Source organism: Diplotaxodon limnothrissa, linkage group LG23 (genome assembly GCF_057381915.1).
Source record: "Diplotaxodon limnothrissa isolate DT_005_m linkage group LG23, D_limnothrissa_male_GT1.1, whole genome shotgun sequence".
NCBI lineage: Eukaryota > Metazoa > Chordata > Actinopteri > Cichliformes > Cichlidae > Diplotaxodon > Diplotaxodon limnothrissa.
Genome location: NC_140617.1, coordinates 19,968,988 through 19,994,083, shown reverse-complemented (window position 1 = coordinate 19,994,083; position 25,096 = coordinate 19,968,988). Strand labels below are relative to the sequence as shown.

Here is a 25,096-nt window from a genome sequence, read left to right as displayed (position 1 = left end):
TGATCCGCTGTCGTATACTATAAGACTAGAGGATTTTGGGATGTAAACCAGAGCAAAAAATAGGTAAAAAACAAGAAAAGTGGATAGTCGGAGCGGAGCGGTCAGGAAGGCGTCTGGACGTGGCCGCGCCATCTTGCTTTGTTCCTTGCTTTCCTCTCTCCCTCTTTGGACTGACAATCATACACAAATAGATTGTATTCAATTAGATGAAAAATTACATTAATATGAAAAAAATTCTATTAAGATCACTAACAAAAAGTCCTCTCTCAGTGTACTTTCAACCAAAAGGCAAATAACCAAACCACACGAAAATCTAATAAAGATATAAACATTGAAACACTGATCCAACATTATTCTTGATTGACGGATCATTTGATATTACACTTTTACCTGAATGTGGCTGCTTTTTTTTTTTTTTTTTTTTTAAACTTCCTTATATCCATTATGAACCTGGCTGTCTCTCTGCACACACACACACACACACACACACACACACACACACACACACACACACACACACACACACACACACACACACACCAAGGTCAGACTCTCTCTGTTATTAGCATAGCTCTTCTTTTTTTCTGATACATTATACTGGTCAAGTTAAACTTATTTATTTGATTTATTTTATTTATATTCAACATGCCAATATTGAGAAATTCAGCACAATCAAACCTTAGTGAATCCACATATAAGTCATAGTAACTGGCACATATTTATATTTAATATGTTGGGTTATAGTTTGATCAGTGTCAGTATTTTGAAGAGTTTGTACAACTGTGTTAGCCATCAGTAAAACCACATATAAATCATTGTTATGAAGTGAGTGAACTTACTCTTATTTTACAGTAACAGCTTGCAGTCTGCTTCCTGAGTCCAAGCAGCAGTTAAACATGACACTGAGCCCTTTTTAAACTTGAACAGGGTGTCAGATCTGTGTCTGAGCTGTTACAGCTCACTGAAAATGTGCAAACACATGTAAAACTGCTGTGAAGTCTAATGAAATTCTGAGGTTCCCACAGTTTTGTGTGTTTCATAGCAAAGAAATGAAGTCTGAAGGTTGTAAAGGATGAGAGATCATGTGTGGTATTTATTCCACTTGTGTTACTTTTGGGTCCCTAATAAAGTTCCTCTTTTGAGAGACATGCTTCTCAGTTCCTTGACTCTTTGATGAAAAGGTTTATATCTTGTGTTCAGCAATTTCTTCACAGGAAAGTCTACCACTGACCACAAGACTAAAACCTCCAAACAAAAGACTTAAAAGTACCTCAAAGTAATCTCTCTGAGAAAATATTTGAATCATGTAGGATTGTGGAGAAAACAATATCATTTTGTACCTCCTGGCATCTGTTGTTGCAGGCTTTATCTGAGAACAGGTAAATTTCATCATCATTACTATGGTCTGTGTGGTTTTTCAGTTGTTTTCTTTCTTTCATTTGACATCCAGTGATGCAAACTTTGTGGTTGGAGCTTGCTGCAGAAACAGGAACCAGAGGTCTGAATACTGTAACCTTCCAATGCCACAAACATACGTGACACAGTCAGCTTTAAACACTTCACAGTTCTCGAGACATTTCTGGGCTTTTCTTTGACAGCAGAAGTATAAACACAACGTACAGTCCTGGTAAAAAGAAAGTAAACTACACATCAGGAGAAAAAGCTAATCTGGTCATTAACAGTTATTAAAATGAGGTAAATAAAACCTCAGATATACAACAACACATTTTATACTGTGTCATTAATTATTTACTCAAGCAAATACAAAAGCAGTATGTTGACAAACTAAGTACACACCGTTACTGCTTCCATTGGAATTAAGAGGATGTGTAGCAGCCAGGTGCTGTTGATCAAATATACTCCATTAACTGTTCATCATAAAGTATGAGTGCCTTTATAAAAGCAGAATTTTTGGCAGTTTGTTGGTGTGGAGCATTCATGTGGGTGTTAACACAAAACAGCTAACTTCTCAGCAAATTCACCCCAATGTCAGACGTTGGAATATTTAGAGAAACTGCAAAAAAACCCAAGAGCTACACCTCAGAGACTACAGGCGGTAAATATTAAAACTAATGACAGTGCAATTACTTTGGAAAGGGGTGCCAGGACAAAGCCTCTGCTCTCTAAAACGAACGTGCAAGACAGTTTAACTTTGCAAATTTAGATGTGGAATGGTGTTGATTTGTGTTCTTTTTGCAGTCACAGGACTTGGACACCTTGCAGGGATTGAGTTGAACTTGAACTTGGCCGTCACCCTGTGCAGTGGTGGACCCAAGAACATGTGACAGATGTGAAAGGATCTGGATAAGCCATGGAGAATATTACGGATGATGTACCACTATGGATATTAGCTTCTGTTAGCCCTGAAGTCACCGCCCGGCGTAACAGGTGTAGAGGTGCGTACAGGTGTTTATTTCGAGTGCCACTGCAGTCAGCTGTTGACTGCACCAACCAAACGTCTTCAATCAGGTTTGCCCTGCTCAACACTCGCTCAATCACAAACAAATCGTTTATTTTAAACGATCTTTTTATAAAGGAATCTCTCAACTTCTTGTGTTTAACTGAGACGTGGCAACAAAACATGGATTATATACGTCTGTGAAGGTTCTCAGTCATCCAGGTCATCGTAATCAAAGGAGCTTGCAAAGTTTCGGTTTTCGTCTGTTATGTATTATTAGTCTTAGTCATGGTCTTTGCTTGTTATTTTCCACCACAGTCATAGTTTAGGTTTTGGTCTCAGTACCGTTTTAGTATTTTGTTTCTTAATGTCTTGTCAGTTTACTTTGGTTTCCTGGTTTACTTCTGCCATCATCTAATAAAGCCTCACCTTTCTGTTAAAACCTTACTACTCCTCGTCGTCATCTGCTTTTGGGTCCTGTTTCCACACACATCGGCGCACCCCGCCGTGACAAGCGCTTTCAGAAAGACATCTACTTTGATAAAGTCTACTCTCCATCACTGTGTAATCAATTATTGTAAATGTAAATGTTATCAGGAAATGATCAGACAGGAGAGGGTTTTCAGGAAACACTGTTAAATGTTCAGTTTCTATGCCATATGTTAAAACAAGATCTAGAGTGTGATTAAAGTGGTGGGTGGGTTCTTTTACATTTTGAGAGAAACCAATTGAGTCTAATAACAGATTAAATGCCATGTTGAGGCTGTCATTTTTAGCATCTACATGGATGTTAAAATCACCCACAATAATTATTTTATCTGAGCTCAGAACTAAATTAGATATAAAGTCTGAGAAATCAGACAGGAACTCTGTGTAAAGCCCAGGTGGACGATAGATGATAACAAGTAAGACTGGTTTCTGAGTTTCACAGCTGGGGTGGACAATGTTAAGCATCAGGCTTTCAAATGAATTAAAAGTCTGTCTTGGTCTTTCATTAATTAATAGGCTGGTGTGAAAAATTGCTGCCACACCACCCCCTCGGCCTGTGCTTCGAGATTTCTGGTAGTTAGAATGACTCGGGGGTGTTGATTCATTTAAACTAACATAATCATCCTGCTGCAACCAGGTTTCTGTAAGGCAGAGTAAATCAATTTGTTGATCAATTATTAAGTCATGTACTAACAGAGACTTGGAGGAGAGAGACCTAATATTTAATAATCCACATTTCACTATTTTACTCTTTGTGTCACGGCTGGCGGAGAGCCGTGTGGAGTGGAGGAAAAGGAGGACCCAAAATGCAGCAAACTGATGATACGAGTGACGTTTATTTACAGGGTGGTAGTGGCAAAAACAGGCAATGAAGCATGAGTAATTACAAACGGAAACCTAAACTGGGAGAAACTAAGTGACAAACCTGAGACCATACAAAAGGGGTGCGGGGCAGAGAGACGCAGAGACAGGAACACCATAGAACGCAGAGATACACGGAAGAATGCAGACGAGCCGACGAGGAGCACAGGCAGACACCAACTATAAATACACACACCAGGTAATGAGGAAATGGCACACAGGAGGGGACACAGCTGGAACTAATGGGCATAACGAGACACAGACCTACAAAGTAAAACAGGAAATCTAGAACCCGAACCGGACACAAGGGGGGAGGACACAGAATAACTAGAACAGAGGGAAATAGTCACAAAACACAAAACGCTGGGTCAACGACCCAGGACCATGACACTTTGGTTCAGATGTATTGTTCTTTCTTTGTAATTGTTTATGTTTAAGTTGTTTGTTGCTGGTTTTTTTGATGCATCCTGTAATATGGCTGCTGACTTCATGACTATCACAGAGTCTTTTAATTTTATGCAGCATGTTTCTGGCCCTACACATGTAAAGGGTCACACATTGGACCTTGTTTTCTCCTTGGGTTTAAATATAAATGACATTCGTGTGGAAAATGTCCATGTGAGTGACCATAGCTGCATATATTTTAACTTGTCGTTTTATTTGGATCCCCCGGCTCCCAAAATAACGATTGAAAGGCGAATCATAAACCTGAACGCCGGCAAAAGGTGCTCTGCCATGTTTGACGCTGAAATGACTTACAATGATTTGGACTCTCTTGTCTCATCCTTTAATAACCAGTGTACTTCTATTTTAGACATAGTGGCACCTCTGAAAAAAAGTACTGTCCTAGGTTTGAAATCTCATCCTTGGTTAAATGAAAACAGTCGTAATTTCAGGAGATACTGTCGCAAGCTAGAACGTTTGTGGAAGGCTTCCAAGCTTGAGGTTTATAAGTTACACCTTAAAGAATCTATCCTCTTGCTAAATGACATGTGGAAAAATGCCAGAACAGAGTATTTTTCACACCTCATAGCTTCAAAAAAGAAAGATCCTAAATTCTTGTTTAAAACAATTAAGAGTATTGTTTCTGTCACAGGGTGGAAAGGGACAAGTTATCTAAGTTTTTCTACTATGCATGTTTTGCTGTGTTTTACCTTTTTAATATTTTAATATTGTACACTGGTTTATTTTTATGAGTTTTACTGCATGTTTTAATGGTATTTATTTGGTGACTTGTCCTGGAAAGACTCCGCCCCTACCTGATAATAAACTGATCACACCTGCGAGAGATCCCAGAGAGGCCAATAAGAGGGCCTGGCAGACCAAAGGAAGGAGTTCGACCGAGAGGCTTGAGAGACGGCCAAGAGTAAGTGGTGCCAGGCGGCAGCGCCTGCAAGCCGAAGGGGCTGGTGGAGCTGGGTGTTAGGAAAGGACGGACAGCACCAGCGACTAGGGACGCGGAGCGAACAGGCGGACGGCAGTAGTAACGAGAGCCCAGCTTGTGCACTGCGGGAGAGCAGAGGCGGCGAGACAGCTGGTGCCGATTTGCAGTTTTAAAGAAGCGGCGGGCGGAGTTGAGAGCTCTGCCCACCCGGGGTAAGTCTTCGACTTAGCCCCTTTTATTGAATGAAAATTGCCGAAAAGAATAGTGACTGCCGCTCCCTCCCTTTCTTCAGCGTACCAGGACGCGGAATGCGGGGAGGAAGGCGAGGACTCCACTGGGTTTCCCTTTTACATCACTTCGCTGGACTTTTTTAGTTCTTTGTGACTTTTATATCGTGGCGGATGCCGCTGGACTTTTAATGTTGTGTTTTATTGCTTTTTATTGTGTTACCCCTTGGCCAAGGTTGTTTTAATTCATTTTGCATTTTTAACTATTTAAATATAATAAATTATATTTTAATTATACAGTTTTTTAATCGTGTGCTTTCCCTTGGCGGCTCCACTGCTCTGTCCGTTTGGAGGAAGGTTTCCTTCCTTTAAAAAAAAAAAAGACACTGTGGAAATAAAATCACCTTCGCTCCGTTACATTTCTCCTGATGCTCCTTGTGCACCAGTTCACTCAACGTCCGACCGCAATGAGTTTATGAACTATTTCAGAAATAAGGTCATTGCAACCAGGTCTAATATCTCTCCATCAGCTTCTCAATATCAAACTTTTAACTTGCTCTCCTCTGATACTTGGTCGTCTTTTACTCCTGTTACATTACAAGACATCAGAGCCCTGTTTTGTCATATAAAACAGACTTCAAGACCCCTTGATGTCCTTCCATTTTCATTTTTCACTAGTGTGTTTGATTCAATTGGCCCCTGTATTGTGGAAATGATAAATACTTCTCTTCATACTGGCTCAGTCCCCAGCTTCTTTAAACAAGCTATTGTTGAGCCAATATTAAAGAAACCCCAGCTGGATCCATCTCTTCCTAACAGTTATAGGCCAATATCCAAATTGCCTTTTATATTGAAAATTTTAGAAAAAGTAGTACTAGAACAACTTAACTATTTCCTGGATAAAAATGCTGTTATGGACACTTTCCAGTCTGGTTTTCGTAAATTGCATTCCACTGAAACGGCCTTACTTCGAGTATCTAGTGATATCTTGATGGCAGCAGACTCTGGAGAATACACAGTGCTGGTCCTGCTGGATCTCAGCTCTGCTTTTGACACTGTAGATCACAGTATCATGATAAACAGACTCGAAAACTTGTTTGGGATTACTGGTGTTGTTTTAAAATGGTTAATATCATATCTGTCTGAGAGATCTTTTAATGTTTGCATGAATCATGTCACATCAGAATCAACAGTTTTGCCATGTGGGGTACCTCAGGGATCTGTCCTGGGTCCAATTCTCTTTTTACTTTATGTATTTCCCCTAGGCCAAATTATTAAGCGCTATAAATATATCTCCTATCATCTCTATGCTGACGACATCCAACTATACTGTTCCTTCAAAATGTCTGAGTTTTATGAATTGTCTAATTTAAGTAATTGCCTGACAGAAATCAACAAATGGTTACAGTGGGGCAAAAAAGTATTTAGTCAGCCACCGATTGTGCAAGTTCCCCCACTTAAAATGATGACAGAGGTCAGTAATTTGCACCAGAGGTACACTTCAACTGTGAGAGACAGAATGTGAAAAAAAATCCATGAATCCACATGGTAGGATTTGTAAAGAATTTATTCGTAAATCAGGGTGGAAAATAAGTATTTGGTCACCTCAAACATGGAAAATCTCTGGCTCTCACAGACCTGTAACGTCTTCTGTAAGAAGCTTTTCTGTCCCCCACGCGTTACCTGTATGAATGGCACCTGTTTGAACTCATCATCTGTATAAAAGACACCTGTCCACAGCCTCAAACAGTCAGACTCCAAACTCCGCCATGGCCAAGACCAAAGAGCTTTCGAAGGACACCAGGAAAAGTATTGTAGACCTGCACCAGACTGGGAAGAGTGAATCTACAATAGGCAAGCAGCTTGGTGTGAAAAAATCAACTGTGGGAGCAATCATCAGAAAATGGAAGACATACAAGACCACTGATAATCTCCCTCGATCTGGGGCTCCACGCAAGATCTCATCCCGTGGGGTCAAAATGATCATGAGAACGGTGAGCAAAGATCCCAGAACCACACGGGGGGACCTGGTGAATGACCTGCAGAGAGCTGGGACCAAAGTAACAAAGGTCACCATCAGTAACATACTACAACGGCAGGGAATCAAATCCCGCAGTGCCAGACGTGTTCCGCTGCTGAAGCCAGTGCATGTCCAGGCCCGTCTGAAGTTTGCCAGAGAGCACATGGATGATACAGCAGAGGATTGGGAGAATGTCATGTGGTCAGATGAAACCAAACTTTTTGGTATAAACTCAACTCGTCGTGTTTGGAGGAAGAAGAATACTGAGTTGCATCCCAAGAACACCATACCTACTGTGAAGCATGGGGGTGGAAACATCATGCTATGGGTCTGTTTTTCTGCCAAGGGGACAGGACGACTGATCCGTGTTAAGGACAGAATGAATGGGGCCATGTATCGTGAGATTTTGAGCCAAAACCTCCTTCCATCAGTGAGATCTTTGAAGATGAAACGAGGCTGGGTCTTCCAACATGACAATGATCCAAAACACACCGCCCGGGCAACAAAGGAGTGGCTCCGTAAGAAGCATTTGAAAGTCCTGGAGTGGCCTAGCCAGTCTCCAGACCTCAACCCCATAGAAAATCTGTGGCGGGAGTTGAAAGTCCGTGTTGCTCGGCGACAGCCCCAAAACATCACTGCTCTCGAGAAGATCTGCATGGAGGAATGGGCCAAAATACCAGCTACTGTGTGTGCAAACCTGGTAAAGACCTATAGTAAACGTTTGACCTCTGTTATTGCCAACAAAGGTTATGTTACAAAGTATTGAGTTGTATTTTTGTTATTGACCAAATACTTATTTTCCACCCTGATTTACAAATAAATTCTTTACAAATCCTACCATGTGGATTCATGGATTTTTTTTTTCACATTCTGTCTCTCACAGTTGAAGTGTACCTCTGGTGCAAATTACTGACCTCTGTCATCATTTTAGGTGGGGGAACTTGCACAATCGGTGGCTGACTAAATACTTTTTTGCCCCACTGTATATGACAAATTTCTCCAACTAAACTCTGATAAAACAGAAACTCTAATTATTGCTCCAGACCACATGGTCCCAGAAATTAGACAGCATATCAGCTTCTTAGACCCTTATGTAAAATCAAGCCTTAGAAATCTCAGTGTCATATTTGACAGCTCGATGTCGCTCGAGCAGCATTCTAAGCAACTGGTCCGAAACTGTTTTTATCATTTACGGAATATTTCTAAACTCAGACTAATGGTATCAAAGCTTGAACTTGAGATGATTATTCATGCTTTTATTTCTTCTCGTTTAGACTACTGTAACGGCCTTTTTACTTGTTTTAACAAATCAGCCTTAAATCGTCTTCAGACTGTGCAGAATGCTGCAGCACGTCTCTTAACAGGCACCAAGAGAAGATCGCATATCACTCCAGTCTTGGCCTCCCTTCACTGGTTGCCTGTAAATTTTAGGTTTCATTTTAAAATTTTAGTTCTAACCTTTAGGGCCCTGCTTGGTCAGGCTCCTCAATATTTATCTGACCTGCTGAAACCACATATATCTTCTCAGGCTTTAAGGTCATTAGATCAGAGACTGCTGGTGGTACCGCACACTCGTTTTAAAACTCGTGGTGATCGGGCCTTTCAGACTGTGACACCACGGTTGTGGAATTCTCTCCCACTGTCTCTTCGCTGCACGGACTCCATTGATTCTTTTAAGAAACAGCTGAAGACATTTTTATTTAGAAAAGCATTTCATTAATTTCTTCTTATGCTGTTTTTATAGTTTTATTGTTTTACATTGTTTTATTTACTGTTATATTGTTTTTATATTCCCATTTTCTGTGTTGTAAAGCACCTTGTGATTTTTATCTGTGAAAAGCGCTATATAAATAAATTTTACTTACTTACTTACTTAATGTTGAAGTACTTAAAATCAAATCATGGTGCATGGTTATGCTAGGCTAACAGACTCGGTGCTAATGTGTAAAGTGAGCTTCAAGTACAGTAGTGATGCTAATGAAGGACAAATGTATTTGTGACAGTAAAGTTCATCAGGCTCATTAATCTTTTAAGTTGATGTAAAATGTAATGGGTTTTGTATTTGATGATGCAAGTGATATGTACGGTGGCCCTGAGAGGCCAAACGGACTGCAACTTCAGAAAACACTTGCAACTTCAAGAAAAACGATGCACTGCAAAAAGAAAAACGCTACAAAAAGAAAGACGGTGCACTGCAACTTCAAGAAAAACGCTGCACTGCAAAAAGAAAAATGCTGCAAAAAGAAAAGCGCTGCAAAAGCACACAAAGCACAACGGAAATAGGAAAAAAGACAACGGAAATGTTCCTGGGGAGACAATAACCCGACGGACCAGTTGCACAAACCAAAACATGCTAACCAGTGCGCTAGGACTGGGACACACTTCAAAGAAGTGGAGGAGAGGTAAATATGTTGTAATCTCATGATTCTAATAATACTACACATATCTGGAATATATATTCAAAGATAATTCTAACAAAGATAATGTTTAATGTAGCCTTAGAAATGAAGCTTTTTTAAACTCGAGAACAAATACTAATAAGTCAAAGTCATTAAGGAATATTGCAGTTAATGTGTTCAGGTTTTAATTTGGCATTGTCTTCATCAGGCAATGTATTGTCCATATTGTGGAATCCAGCTAGTGGGGCAAATTGGAGTTTTTTGTGGGTCCTGTGGAACTAACATTCAAGTTTTAGCACCTTTTATAGAGAATGGTAAGCACTTCACTTTCCTAAGTTCTAGTATTTATTGCTCACATTTTAATTGCTTCATAATGACTTATATACACCACAGTAGCTTCAGTAGTGCGTGTTAAACTTTTTTTTGGGTGGGGGGGGGGGGATTATTATTGATGTGCCATTCCAAAGTACTATATTCATTTGCTTATTCTAAGGTTTTTGTATTGTTAAAGACTCTGTATGCAAAGATAAATCAGAATTCCAAAAACGCAAAGGCATGAACTGGTAGGTACTAAGAACTGTATTCTGGTTTAAGCCTGCCACCGGTTCTACGGCATAATTTTAAAAACTAGTTTATGACTTAATAGGGCATATGTACACAGTGACGAAATTCTTCTAACTTCTCTAATTTTGATCATTTTGAGTTGTCAGCATAGCGGTCTTAATGAGAGTGATAAGTCCTGAATCCTGGTCCATGTTCTTTGAGCTTTTGCTGGCCTTTATTTAAGCACACATCAAGAAGATTAAATACTTGAGTCATGTTTATTGAGACTTGTTTCAGATGTGGTATTTTTTTTAAAAACACTTATTAAGTGCATTTGTGGATTCCTGCGGTCGTAATTGTCTTTTCATGTTTTCTCTTCAACCTTAGGCCCAGTCTCAGTCACAGACATCATCAATAAGTATTTCTCTGAGGGCCATACATATGAAGTGATCCTGGATTTTCTTGAAAACAAGCATAATATTTGTATGAGTCTGAGAACATTAAAGAGGAGGCTAAAAGATGCTGGAATGACTAGAAGGACAGACTTTACTCCCACTGACATTGTCATTTCCACTGTTACACAAGAACTGAGAGGCTCAGGTCAGCTTCTGGGTTACAGATCCATGTGTCAGACACTGCGACAAAAGTATAATCTGAAAGTTAAAAGAAATGATGTAATGCACATACTCTCAAGACTAGATCCATATGGTGTTAAGCGTCGCTGTAAACGCAGGTTTGTTCGAAGAGGATATTTTTCAGAAGGACCAAATCAAGTGTGGCATGTGGATGGTTATGATAAGCTGAAGCCCTTTGGTGTTGCTATTAGTGCATGTGTCGATGGATTTTCAAGGAAAGTTATGTGGCTCAGCTGTGGCAGCTCAAATAATGACCCAGGTATCATTGCAAAATATTATATGGAGTGCTTGTCACGGTTTGGTCAACTTCCAGCATGCCTTCGTACAGACTGTGGCACAGAAAATGGCACAATGGCAGCCATTCACTGTGCTTTAAGATCAGACCATGGAGATGAACTTGCAGGAGCCCACAGTCATATGTATGGTACCTCAACTACAAATCAACGGATTGAAAGTTGGTGGTCTTCGTTCAGAAAGCAAAGGTACATGGTGTTGAAATCTCCCAATTCTTTGAATCTTTGGGCTGAAGGAAGGACAATACTCGGTGTATAAATGCTCAATCAACAATCATTTATTTCCATACAATTCAACAGTCAGAGCATTACAACGTCCGGACGGGAGAGATGCTTGCAGAGGTTCGACAGCATGTCTCAAAATGGTGACGGGTTGCTCAGCTTTTTATAGTCTCTAGTGGCCCCCATCTAGTCGTAAAAGCCAAAACATCACATTCTTTCTCTGTTACAGCGCCTAAGTTATGACCTCGGCAGTTGTTTCTCTGCTTTCTGTAAGGTGGGGGTGTGGAATGTGGTCTATCTATCTCCCCTGTCTTTAGACACAGAGTCTCCTGCTTACAACCTTCTCTTCATGATTCAACAATTAAGCATGTCAAGAAAACAGTGTAACACATTCCCAGCAGATCAAGGATACAGAGTGATGCACATTTATCTAATGAACTAATATGTGAATATGTTCTGTTAACTCAAAAGTATAATGAGAACTAAACTACATACAGCTCACACACTCTATATTAAAGGGTATAATGTGATCTACAGCAGTATTCTAATTCAACTACTTTGATTACATATATAAGGTAACATATAATAACAGAATAATCTAACAATTCCCCCTTTTGATCTCTGAAAGAGATCACTTATAACATACACTCCAGGGTCACAAGGTCCAGGTCTTCTTGATCCTGAGGCCCTCTTTCCCCTTTAACGGGTGGACCATCTGTGGGATGACCTCTGTGTTCACGCAGTTCAGATGCAAGCAAAGTTAGATTTACAACCCTAACAGCAGTTACAGATGACACTCCCATCATTCCCAATTTTCCCACAGCTTTATTTTGGTGCTCCAGTTTTCCACCCCCTTTTTAATGCCCCCTTATACCTTTCAAATGTACTTAGACTAGAACCTCTGTCTAAGGAGCTTTTAACCTTTATTTTTATTGCTGCAGCTACCAGTGTCTTCCAGTTGTGTGATTCTCAGCTTCTTTCTTCGACCACCCTTTAGTCATTGCACAGTTCTGGGGATTATTCTGCCCCGATTTCAAACAAAGATCTGTGTGTTTTGGGGTCACCGGCGTGTCCCCCTTTTTGCCAAGAGCCTCTTGAACCTCGTTGGTCTGGTGTTCCTGGTTTTCGCCAACCCCTTCATGGTTATTGCTGTGTTTGTGGGATCCATCTTCTCCAGGAGCCCAAACGTCATGACACTTGACCCCAGTTGCTGTCTCGGCAGTCCCTACATCTGTCCCTGCTGTGAAGGGTCCTCACATCTCCGTGTCCCCGTCTGGTGTCTGTTCCTTTCTCTGCAAGAGACAGAAAACCAAAACACCTCTGTCCCTAGCCTTGATAATCTAATATTGTTATCCATTGTTCTTCTAATGATTCAAATTTGGTTCAAAATATTATGTTCAGGACTTATTCTAATCATAATCTATGTGTGTGTAAAAGAAATCAAAAATTAATGAATCATCTCTAAGTCTAACCCATTATATGCTTAAGTTTTACCATACCTAAATTATTAAACACAAAAATAAACTCATAGAAATTTTCATATCACCATTGTTTGATGTTCAAACTCAACTCCCCCGTTTTGACACACTCCCCTGTGTCAATTCATTGGAGCTAGACAATTAAAAGAGAAGGTTAGTGACATCATATCTCAGAAAGTATCAGAAATTCTTCTCTCGAGTACCGTTGCTCCAGCCTTGTCATCTCAGAGGATCCTCAATCCCGAAAGTTTCCCTTCTCCTCATGTAATAAAGTCTGTCAACCTTGCATGCCCTGGTAACTGGTCCATCCAGAGCCATATGATCTCAAATATACATACAACAAGCCAAACCACACCCTGGTCACACCAACCCTTTTCCGCCCCGAAGATGTCCAATGCCATCCTAGTATGGACTGTCAAAAGTGGCTTTAACGCTGACTATCCTGACAATCCATTTTATAACGTTTCCTTGTCAGATTTGCCAATCTCTGCACCAGGGTTTTAAACTTTTCGCCATTTCCATTAGTTGTTATTTTTATTTAGTTTCGACTCCAGATTTTCAATTTTTACCAGTTGTAATTAGTTTTTACCAATTCTTTGCTAGTTTAGTGTAGTTTTTATTTTCTGAAAATCCTTAGTTTCAATTTAGTTTTATTTGTGTTTTGCAAAAATTAAGTGTAACAAAATCCCAGTTCCATCATATCAGTCATGCTCTTCTGGTTATCCTTGGGTGTTGAGACTAATAACTATTAACTCTTGCCGCACCGAGTGGTCCTAATTTTGGTTGAAGTGAATTGATAACCTTTTGAAGGCGATTGTTTCACACCTTTATTTAGATGTCCCAGTCCTGTTGTCTCGGGATGCATCACGCTGCCTTATCTGGGGTTAGCTGTTTTCTGGGGATGCGGGTTGAGTGGGTGAGCTCTTCAAGGAGGGGGAGTGTGCTCCCCCTGATGAGGTCTTCTAGGTAAGCTAGGTTAACCTTCTTGTGTGAGCTTTTCAAGTGCACTTTAAGGTTAGTGGGACTTTTAGTTTTATAAATGTCCCTCATGACCCCCTGATGACCCAGTATTTCATTTTTGCACACTGTAGTACACATTTTAGTTTTTGCTTGTAGCTCGCATACTCTACTTGCCACTCCTCTAAGTCCTGATGTTTCTTAGAGAGGGCAACAGTACCTTTAAAATTATATCACATGTGTAGGGGTGTTGCCTTGCCAATTGTTTTGCCCACCTTTTCAAAATGGCTGGCGTGCCCACAAGCACATTTCATGGAAAAAGAAAGGTAAGCTTGATATTTACATTTAAAATGTTTTGTTAAACTCAGATTTTTATTTTATTCTTTTTGCAAGTACCCCTCCTCGGTGGCGAGAAACTGTTGGTGTGGTCAAGTGGGTGCTCTAGAAACAAACGCTCAGGACAGAACAGTTATCAGTCATGTACTTCCTACAAATTTTGCATATGTTTTATTCCATATTGATCCTCTGAGTGTAATGGTACATTTTAATTTGAATTTATCCAAACTAAACACAATATTTTCTTTATTTACTTTGCTCTTGTTCTTTTTCAGTACCACATCCTATCAAATGTCCCTGTCAATTATATTCTACATCTAATAACTTACTATTTCAAATGAGAACCTAAATCACGTGGACCAATGTTTGTTAGTGCATATCTCTATTCTGAATGTGGCAAGCCATTCATAGGTATTGTTAAGGTTTTGGCGATTTTCCTCTATAAAATTTAATTGACTTTTTACAGTGGCCTGCTATGGTTAATAATAACATATTCCAGTCATGAGTGGTATCAAAAGTCTTCTCCACTGTAGCATTTGGCATTCCCAATAATATAACATGATACCTTAATCAAAACACAGCTAATATAGCACAGTTTTCTTAATGCAAACATCAGTAACTCAAAATCAGCAACCACAGTGTTAAGTCTGCAGTTCATACTTATGTGAAGCTAGAGTCTCCTCCTCCAGTCTCTCTTATCCTCCTGCTCCTGAAAAAACAAAACAAAACAAAGCGAAGCATCCACCCTTCTCTTGTCGGCTGGGTAAATTGTTTATTGGCATTTACTAATCCTAAAGTTGGTGCAGTCATTGTCTCAGTATCAAGTCAGTCAAAACTTTTAGTCGTCAGTCCATCACAGTCCATTCACATGCATACCTCCATACACATTCATACCAGATGTTGCTGATAATGGAGTCTCCCGCGCAACCTATTCGAGCCTCCATCACCAGCAAGATGACGTCATCATTTTAAAGGAAAACAATTCCTTGTTGTTTTTTGGGCCGGATTGACTCGGTGCAATCCTTTTAGACTCAGAACTTCTCAGTGTTCCCTATAAGTGAATTTCTCCCAAGCCAATTACAATCATGGAGAAGCACACTTTGCGACTGTTTTTGTAAGAATATTTCATAGCGCTTTAAATCTCAATCTTTCAGGCCTGGTTTAAAGAGCTGATTGTTAAATCATGAACTCACAAAATATCAACATATCACCACCGGTGGATCACACCTCTCAGATGTTTTTTCTCCAGTGCACTGTAACAAAAACGAAAACAGACATAACCAACAAAATACTACTAAAATAACACAAACTAGGGCCCGTTGCAGACATGTCCAAGCATAAAACTATCCCTCTCTCGCTTACGAGAAAGAACACAAGCCAAAGCTCACTGATAAAATCAAGCTAGCGCTAAGCAAAACCAAACAATCAACCAGAAATTCACAGGAACGTTTTGCTTCCTGCCGGGACAATATTGTGTGGGAATGAGAAGCTCAGGTGCCGTAACACCTTTTGTTCCTCCTTGAATTAAAACTCAATCACAGAAAATGCCGTACTCCGACCTAAAACTTACACTATTAATTCATCATTTTCACTCTGTGCCACTGTTCCTCATCAGGGCTGTGTGAAGCACAGCAAAGAATTCAGTCAAGGCCTTGAGCCATAAACAGACATCACGCACAGACATTGTTTTCATAACCAAACTTTTTTAGACCTTATTCCTAAAATCTACATAAATGCTCTCTGGGTGACATATAACACATTCTAAGTATTTAATGGTAATCAATGGCTCCTCATAAAAATTATGCATTGGGATGTTTGTGTGCAGCATTTTGCATATCAGCATAAGCAAAGCATTCTTCATTGCATCAGCGTGTATGTGTGTGTGCGTGTGGATCACTCTTCATTGCACAAGCGTGTGCATGTGTATGTGTGTGCATCACTTCTCAGTGAATCAGCATTCCAATGTGTGTGTGTGTATGTGTGTGTGTGTATATGTGTGTGTGTGTCATTTCTCACTCAACGAGTGCACGTGTTCATGTGTGTATTTCACTTCATTCTGAATCTGTGTGTTTGGAGACGTGTGTGTGTGTGTGTGTTCATCACTTTCCTGTTCTGGTGTTCTGGGTAAACCACGGCCTGAAGCATGCCCTGGGGTCCTGCCCTCCTCCTTTTCAGTTTGTTTGCGACCATTGCTGCTGCTGCTGCTCAAAGTTCTGTCCGTCCTGGTTCTGACCCCAATTGGGGCAGTCCTTTCTCCAGTGTCGATGTTCACCGCAGGTGAAACCTGCATCTTCTTCTGTGTTTTTTGTCCATTCTGAGGTGCCTTCTGACCTCAGTTACTCCTCCTGTCTCGGTCACGCCCTTTTTGCCGCCCGATCATCCGTGTTGGTCCATCACTGTCCTGCACAGTGTGAATGCAAAGTTATCAAGGTCAGCATTCTTTCGCTCGGCCTTACTTTTCATTCGGGCTTGGCGGGCGTCTCGTCACAGCTCTGTCAGCTGACGCAGTCTGGGAATTTTCCCCCGTGTAGTGAAACGGGCCTTAGGTTTAGTGCTCTCCGTCTCTGCTGCATGAGATCACATTCCTGCAGGTCTGTTGACATTCTCAGGTCGTTGTTGTGGGTCCAGCTGTTGCAGCATTTGGTCAGTGTCACGTATGGGGGAGAGCAGGAGTCCAGTCAGCCTCGGCTTTCAGGGCCGGCAAAGCAGCCTGTAATTAAATATGTATAGAAAAAACAAAAACAAAACAAAACAAAAACAAACAAAAAACAAAAACAAACGAACAGGAAAATGATGTTGTGTTGGCTGTGTTATTCAGAGGGGAGACAACGGGGCCAGGCCCTGTGTCAGCCTTCTCTCCCCCTTTTTTTTGTTTTTTCTCTCCCGATATAATCAACTCCTAACCCACCAAGTTGACAGGACAACATGCACCTGTTAAAATTCTTAAGATCATGTTTAAAAGCCCAAAAGGAAATTTTCTTTCATTCAGTAATCACTTGTATCAATCAATCAGCAGAAAACATGTCACAATTTGAATCTTTTAACCCCTAAATTTGTCATGTCTTCACTGGTTGGTCAGACCAGTGTCTTTTTTTTTTAAGTTAAATTGTTGTCCTGCAACCCAGAGAGTTTATTTGTCAGTAATGTATTTATCCTTTAACACCAGATGTATGTTAAGTTTCGCTGCTGTAGCCTTGCTGGAAAATCTTCACGTGTTCATGAGTGTAAGCTGTTTCTTCATTGCGTGTATGTGCATTTGTAGGCAAGCAGGTTAATTTTATCTTTTTCTCAAACTAGGCGTTACCTTAAAAGGAGCCTTTCTCTCAGATTTCTCTGCTTGTGTGTTTTTGTTTCACCTTTTTGTTGTGAGGCTCCGGACGCCTTCCCAACCTCCACAAGTCCGTTGGCCCCAATTTTATGTGTTAAAACTTCTCTTAATTCCTCCTCTAATTCTCTCCTCGCTGCTGTCTGTTTCACAGCTGCTGATTCGTGCTGGGTGTGGTTCCCATTACCTATAATTTTGCTTCTCTCTACTCCTCCATAATTCTCCACTGCACACCTCTTACTATCTCTCCTTTTTATTTTTATTACACCACAGAGTAATACACCCAATTATGCCCGTCTATCTCTATGTGGCTCCAAATTCCCTCTTTATTTAATTTCACACTCGTCAGGGGACAGGCACACAACAATTTCAACCACTGAAACGAGGAATTCAACCTTTTTTATTTCTTTACTAATCTAGACTCAACCTTTGTTCGCAAAATGTGTCTTGTTCTAGTCCGGAATAAATGTGAACCCGTGATTACACGGCCGTTCCAGTGTTATTTCCGTAGCTATGCGGGGGCCCTCACCTCCCCAAGTCACCACCTCGGCATCCGGACGCCGCCGGTCCTGGCCGCGCGTCCACGAACAGGAGGGTCGCCACTCCTAGGGCAAAATTATTTCCACAGGTACACTAGGCATCAACCTTTGATCCTAAAATGTGTCTTTGCTCTAATGTCCTCCTAATCAAACACATCAACCGTCACTGTCACTGTGTTCACGCTTCACACTCCACACAAAAACACACTCAGAGCGCGCCTTACACACAAGACAACACCCAGAGCGCGCTTCGCAGCTTCGCACACACTCTCACTCAGAGCGCGCCTTCACACACACACAACACTTTTCCTCAGCGGGAATTTTACACAGAAACCTCTGAGCTCAACTATTAGATCTTCTTAAAGCACACTGCACCATAGACCAAAATACCCCTTTCTCTCCGCTTATGACCGCCACAACGGGGCAAAGTCGCATCATAAAAGTGATGCTTGCATCCCCGAAGTTATACCTGACATCATAAACCAGGTGTTGCTCTATGTACTTAAAATTTTACTTTGTATTATGACCGCAGCCCTTAAAACTCGACTGACGCCACAAACCACCGTCAAACCTCTATCCAATGTACTAAAACTAGCACCAACCACTACTGCACTTCACGGCCGCACCACCGGAACACGGCCGTATCATAAACCAAACCTACGGACGTGTTTCGCTCTCGCGTTGCCAGCGTTCAACCGCACCGTGAAGCCAGCATCTGCTTTTCCTTAAATCAACTTCTATTTCATAGCCGGCAAAAGCCAGGACGTCACTGACACCATAAACAAAATAAACAAACCTCGACTTCAATGTACTGGACTAATGGCCGCGTCTTCAGAAGAAATTCTAACGTATTATTGCTACAGAAGCCAGTATTAGACAAAATTAAATGTGGAAGGTAAAGTGGCTGCAACTAGCTCAACGTAGTATCTTATTAGTTTCTCGGTAGAAGCAGTTTACTGCAACTAGCTCAACGTAGTGTCTTATTAGTTTCTCGGTAGAAGCAGTTTATTTAACACACTGGAATTCAGCCTCAACTTATGTTGTTAGTATCTTGCGCCAAAAACCAGATACCGACAAATTTACTGTGAAAATACATGTGACTCAGCGAACAGATTAATTTGGAAAGCCCAATATGCACATTTGGTATTTATAATACAACAGGCTGTGCTTACCTTTTTATTTTTGGACCGGTCCTCTGTTCACCTCGCCTCACGATCTCACCAAAGGTCAAATCTGCACCTCCTCAGCACACCAAAGATCCGGGTCACACGGCACCAAGTTGTTGAAATCTCCCAATTCTTTGAATCTTTGGGCTGAAGGAAGGACAATACTCGGTGTATAAATGCTCAATCAACAATCATTTATTTCCATACAATTCAACAGTCAGAGCATTACAACGTCCGGACGGGAGAGATGCTTGCAGAGGTTCGACAGCATGTCTCAAAATGGTGACGGGTTGCTCAGCTTTTTATAGTCTCTAGTGGCCCCCATCTAGTCGTAAAAGCCAAAACATCACATTCTTTCTCTGTTACAGCGCCTAAGTTATGACCTCGGCAGTTGTTTCTCTGCTTTCTGTAAGGTGGGGGTGTGGAATGTGGTCTATCTATCTCCCCTGTCTTTAGACACAGAGTCTCCTGCTTACAACCTTCTCTTCATGATTCAACAATTAAGCATGTCAAGAAAACAGTGTAACACATTCCCAGCAGATCAAGGATACAGAGTGATGCACATTTATCTAATGAACTAATATGTGAATATGTTCTGTTAACTCAAAAGTATAATGAGAACTAAACTACATACAGCTCACACACTCTATATTAAAGGGTATAATGTGATCTACAGCAGTATTCTAATTCAACTACTTTGATTACATATATAAGGTAACATATAATAACAGAATAATCTAACAATGGCTTTTAAAATATATTCTGAAACTAAAATTGAATGGTTCTGAAGTCGTGGTCAGCGATATACTTTTTTTTGTAGGTGGGGTTTTATACTCAAATATTAAATTACAGTCACAAACAAAGAAAGAAAAACATAGTCACCTACACATTTTTCTCATGTGATGCACAACTGCTTCAAAAAATATAATAAATGGTTTGGTATACCAGTGAAATTTGTTTGTATTAAAACAACTCACTCAAAAAGAAAATCCTACTCAGACATTCCACAAAAGTCCTAAAAAGGAACTATAAAAAACAACAAACAAACTGACATTCAACATAAATTATTATGAATCCTACAGGCAATGGCATCAGTAAAGATTGATGTATTTAAAATTGAGTAAAATTTATTCAAATTTGTGTGCCTACATAGTACCAAACTAACATCTAGATCAAATAGTTTACCTATAGGGAGTCATATAAATAAAAGAACAAGGGTTTCTTCAAATTTGAGAACTGTAATATGAGTAATATAAGAACATTGATCCAACATGACAGAAATTTGTTAGAGGAGGTCATTCGTTTCAGACATTTCTTCGACTTTGTGTGCCAAAAAAAAAAATACTGATGTTTTCACTAGCTTTTGGATTTCTGTGTGGTATCTAACAAGTGATAACAGCTTCAGTGTTCATGAAGAAACAAAATAGTACATTTATATGGACAGACCTGTATATTACAACTTTTCTTAAGTTCAACCGCCAAATGCAGGAATAACAGAAGGATTAATCATTTTGTTAAATTTTGTTATTTGTGTGAAGTTGCTTTTTTTTTCCTGCAGTGCATTGATGAAACACTTCAAAACATGTGAATAAGCTTTTCTTTGAACGAAATTGCGCACATTTCAATATTCTTAAGATTACGACTTTTTTTTAAAGAGGACAATTACATTGAATTACTTGTGTTATTAAATTTTATATGCCTTGTCATTCCACCATTAGAACTCAGTTCTGGATTGAACTCTTCAGTGACCTGAGGGAGAGGCATCTTTTCAACGGCAGTCATGAACATAAATGCCTTCTACGATATGTCTTCCTCAATGTCTTGCAAAAAGAGCTTGACGAGTACAGAGATCTCTGGAACACTCACACCATCCGACCTGTGCGCCAATCTTGTTGTCCATCTGGTAAACCAGAAGCCATGTATCACCTGCCTCATAGGTATGTATTTAGTCCATGTATTTTATTTCATAGTTTTACTAAAATTTTTCTTCCTCAGTATAGTGTATTGTATGTGCAGGTTGCTTGTTATTAAACCTGTTGTTCATTTATAAAATGGTTCAGGAACAGTCCATCCCTTATGTGCACTCTTTTCTTTCTTGACCTAACCACTTGAGTTAAGTAAGCAGTATGTCATTTAGGTTTAACAATTTGCCCTAACTGTTACTCACAGCAGGTATTACACACACTTTTGCAATTGAATAGTGTTTTTTGTTGTTTTCACCTTTTTGCTGAATAGAAATTAAAGCTGCCACTTGTGTTTTGCCATTAGTTCTGTTCTCTGACTTCATGCACATACGTTTTATTTTTATATTTTTTTCCAAAAAAAAAAAAAGTTAGACAATCATATTTTAACTTTGGATCACATCTTGGCTAAAAATGACAAATGTAGATATATGCATAATTAAGATTCTTTAAAATCACAATTTCCAGAACTGACTTTTAATTATAAGATTGACTTTGCGCTTTTGCTGTAACCTTGAAGGATAGTACCTGGAGAAGTGACTGAATTTGTTCATTTTTCTGACTGACCTAAGGTATGGTGGAAGAGAGTGTGGATTCCAAGTGCCTCAAGACATCCTGCACCAGTTTGATGACATTCTACCTGCTCAGTACAGTCTATGTGGGGACGACAATCTCCAGGTTCATTTCACAAACTTGGAAAGACAGAGTGAGCTCCCTCGACCAGTCAACTGGACTACTGCAGTTGAAAATTATATAACACTCAAAAATATGACTGGACTTTAGAAGTCAATGTAAAATCATCTGCTAGATGTGGGTACAATTACCACTGACACTAATTGTCACAAACCAACTTTAATGAGTATTGAAAAAAATAGTACCATAGTTTTTATATAAATAGTTTCACTACCGTCAACTTTTCAGTGTGTACGCTTTCGACCTGAAGAAATCAAAAGACCATACTGTACAAAATAACTTGTTCCTTTTAATTAGGTGTTGTAACAAACACGTTGGGCTTTTATTGAAAAGATGGCGCCGAGTATGGCAGCCTCGTCGCGAGCTCCCCCAAGCAACGGCTTTCTTCTGTGTTTAATTTTACTTTTCCTTTATTTTTTCACGAGCAGCACTTGTCTCCTTGTGTACGACCGACAAACCTTACTGGACATAAAAGACGGTCTTTCTTATAACTTTCCGGAGTTCAAGTTTTGCAACACGGACGCTCCGTTTGCAGACCCCCTATTCATCTCACCTGAGACACCTTTGATCTCTGGCCCTGGAGGCCGCAAACGCCGACGCAGAGGGAGAAGATCTGGCGTTCTGGTTCGACTGAGACGGCGCACTTACAGACCACCGTTACCCAGTTTATTACTGGCTAATGTGCAGTCTCTGGAGAACAAGCTGTGCGAGCTTCGGGCACGGATCTCATTCCAGCGAGAGATGCGGGACTGCTGCGTGATCTGCCTCACAGAAACCTGGCTATCGGACAAAGTACCAGACTCCGCAATACAACTGCCGGGGTTCTCTGTGCACCGCGCGGACAGGTCACAGGATCTTACTGGGAAAAGCAGAGGCGGTGGTGTATGTTTCATGATCAACAACAGCTGGTGTGATTATGCGAACGTGCACCCGGTCAAATCCTTCTGCTCACCGGACCTGGAGTACCTGATGATTAAGTGCCGGCCATTCTGGCTACCGAGGGAATTTACAGCAGTGATTATTACGGCTGTTTACATACCCCCACAAGCCGACACTGACCGAGCACTCAGGGAACTGTACAGCGCGATCAGCAGTGAGGAAACCGCACACCCAGAGGCAGCGTTTATCACAGCCGGAGACTTTAATAAGGGAAACCTGAAGAAAGTCTCACCAAAACTCCATCAACACATCCTTTTTAACACACGTGGAAACCGGCTACTCGACCACTGTTACACCTCTTTCCGGGATGCGTACAAAGCCCTCCCCCGCGCCCCATTCGGCCAATCAGATCACTGCTCCATCCTGCTCCTGCCCGCCTACAGGCAGAAGCTGAAACAGGAAGCTCCAACCCGGAGGGCGGTGCACTGTTGGACGGACCAATCGGAGTCTGCGCTGCGGGACTGTTTTGATCACGCGGACTGGGAAATGTTTCACGTGGCCGCCAGAGACATTGATGAGTACACAGACTCAGTCTGTGGATTTATCAGGAAATGCGTGGAAGATGTCGTCCCATCCAGAACAGTTAAATCCTTCCCAAATCAAAAACCCTGGATTAACGGAGATGTTCGCGCGGCACGGAACACCGCCTTTGCCTCCGCGAACACATCGGACTACAAACACGCACATTACCAACTCCGGAAGACGATCAAAGCAGCCAAACGTGAGTACAGGGACAGGGTGGAGCAACAGTTTGACAACCCTCGGAGTATGTGGCAGGGACTAAACACGATCGCAGACTTTAGAGGGAAAACCAGCACACCGCAGACCACGGCCTCTCTGTGTGAGGATCTAAACGTATTCTACGCTGGATTCGACGCAGCGAACACCATGAGACCGGACAGTGTGCGCACCGCGGATGACGTCAGTGCGCACACTGTGTCTGAGGAGGATGTGCGGAAGTGCTTCAGGAAGGTGAACGCGCGCAAAGCTACTGGTCCGGACGGGATTCCCGGCCGCGTCCTCAAGTCATGCGCGGCTCAGCTGGCTGGAGTGTTCACACACATCTTCAACCTTTCCCTCTCTCTGTCTGTAGTCCCAGCCTGCTTCAAAATGGCCACCATCGTCCCTGTACCCAAATCCTCCACCATCTCCTCATTGAACGACTGGCGACCTGTTGCCCTGACCCCCATCGTAAGCAAATGCTTCGAGAAGCTGGTCAGGGACTTCATCTGCTCTGCACTACCCGACTCACTGGACCCTCTACAGTTTGCATACCGCCACAACAGGTCCACTGATGATGCCATAGCCCTGACACTACACACTGCCCTGTCACACCTGGAGAAGAGAGACACGTATGTGAGAATGCTGTTTGTAGATTACAGCTCAGCATTCAATACCATCGTTCCCTCGAAGCTGGACAGGAAACTGCAGGATCTAGGACTGAGCAGCTCCCTCTGCAGCTGGATCCTTAGCGTCCTGTCTGACAGACGCCAGGTGGTCAGACTGGGCAGCATCACCTCATCCCCCATCACACTGAACACTGGTGCTCCACAGGGGTGTGTACTGAGCCCTCTCCTGTACTCACTCTACACCTACGACTGCACAGCCACTAACAGCTCCAACATCATTGTGAAGTTTGCGGACGACACTACAGTGGTGGGTCTTATCACCAACGGTGATGAGACGGCTTACAGGGAGGAGGTCAGCGCCCTGACCCACTGGTGTCAAGACAACCATCTCACCCTCAACGTCGCAAAGACAAAGGAGTTGATAGTGGACTTCCGGAGGTGCAGAGAAGTACACACCCCCATCACCATCAACGGCGCTGCTGTGGAGAGAGTGAGCAGCTTCCGGTTCCTTGGCGTACATCTGGCTGAGGATCTTACGTGGTCAGTACACACAAACAAAACAGTGAAGAAGGCGCAGCAGCGCCTCTTCTTTCTCAGGAGACTGAAAAGATTCGGCATGAGCCCCCGCATCCTCAGGACCTTCTATCACTGTGCCATTGAGAGCATCCTCACTGGATGCATCACCACCTGGTATGGCAACAGCACCGCCTACAACTGCAAAGCTCTCCAGCGAGTAGTGCGGTGCTCTGAACGGATAATTGGAGGTGAGCTTCCCTCCCTCCAAGACATCTACAGGAAGCGCTGCCTGAGGAAAGCGGGGAGGATCATCAAGGACTCCAGTCACCCCAGCCATAAACTGTTCAGACTGCTTCCATCAGGAAG

The 25,096-nt window shown here is 41.6% G+C and overlaps 1 protein-coding gene across 1 annotated transcript; it reads right to left on the bottom strand.

Annotated features, from left to right (window-relative positions):
• Nucleotides 1-2,845: 2,845 nt before the first annotated feature.
• Nucleotides 2,846-21,191, bottom strand: LOC146607922 (uncharacterized). The gene is made up of 2 exons (XM_085348629.1): nt 21,149-21,191; nt 2,846-3,528 (listed from the first exon to the last, which is right to left on the bottom strand). The coding sequence occupies exons 1-2, from the start codon at nt 21,189-21,191 to the stop codon at nt 2,846-2,848; spliced, it is 726 nt and encodes a 241-aa protein (XP_085204755.1).
• Nucleotides 21,192-25,096: the final 3,905 nt, after the last annotated feature.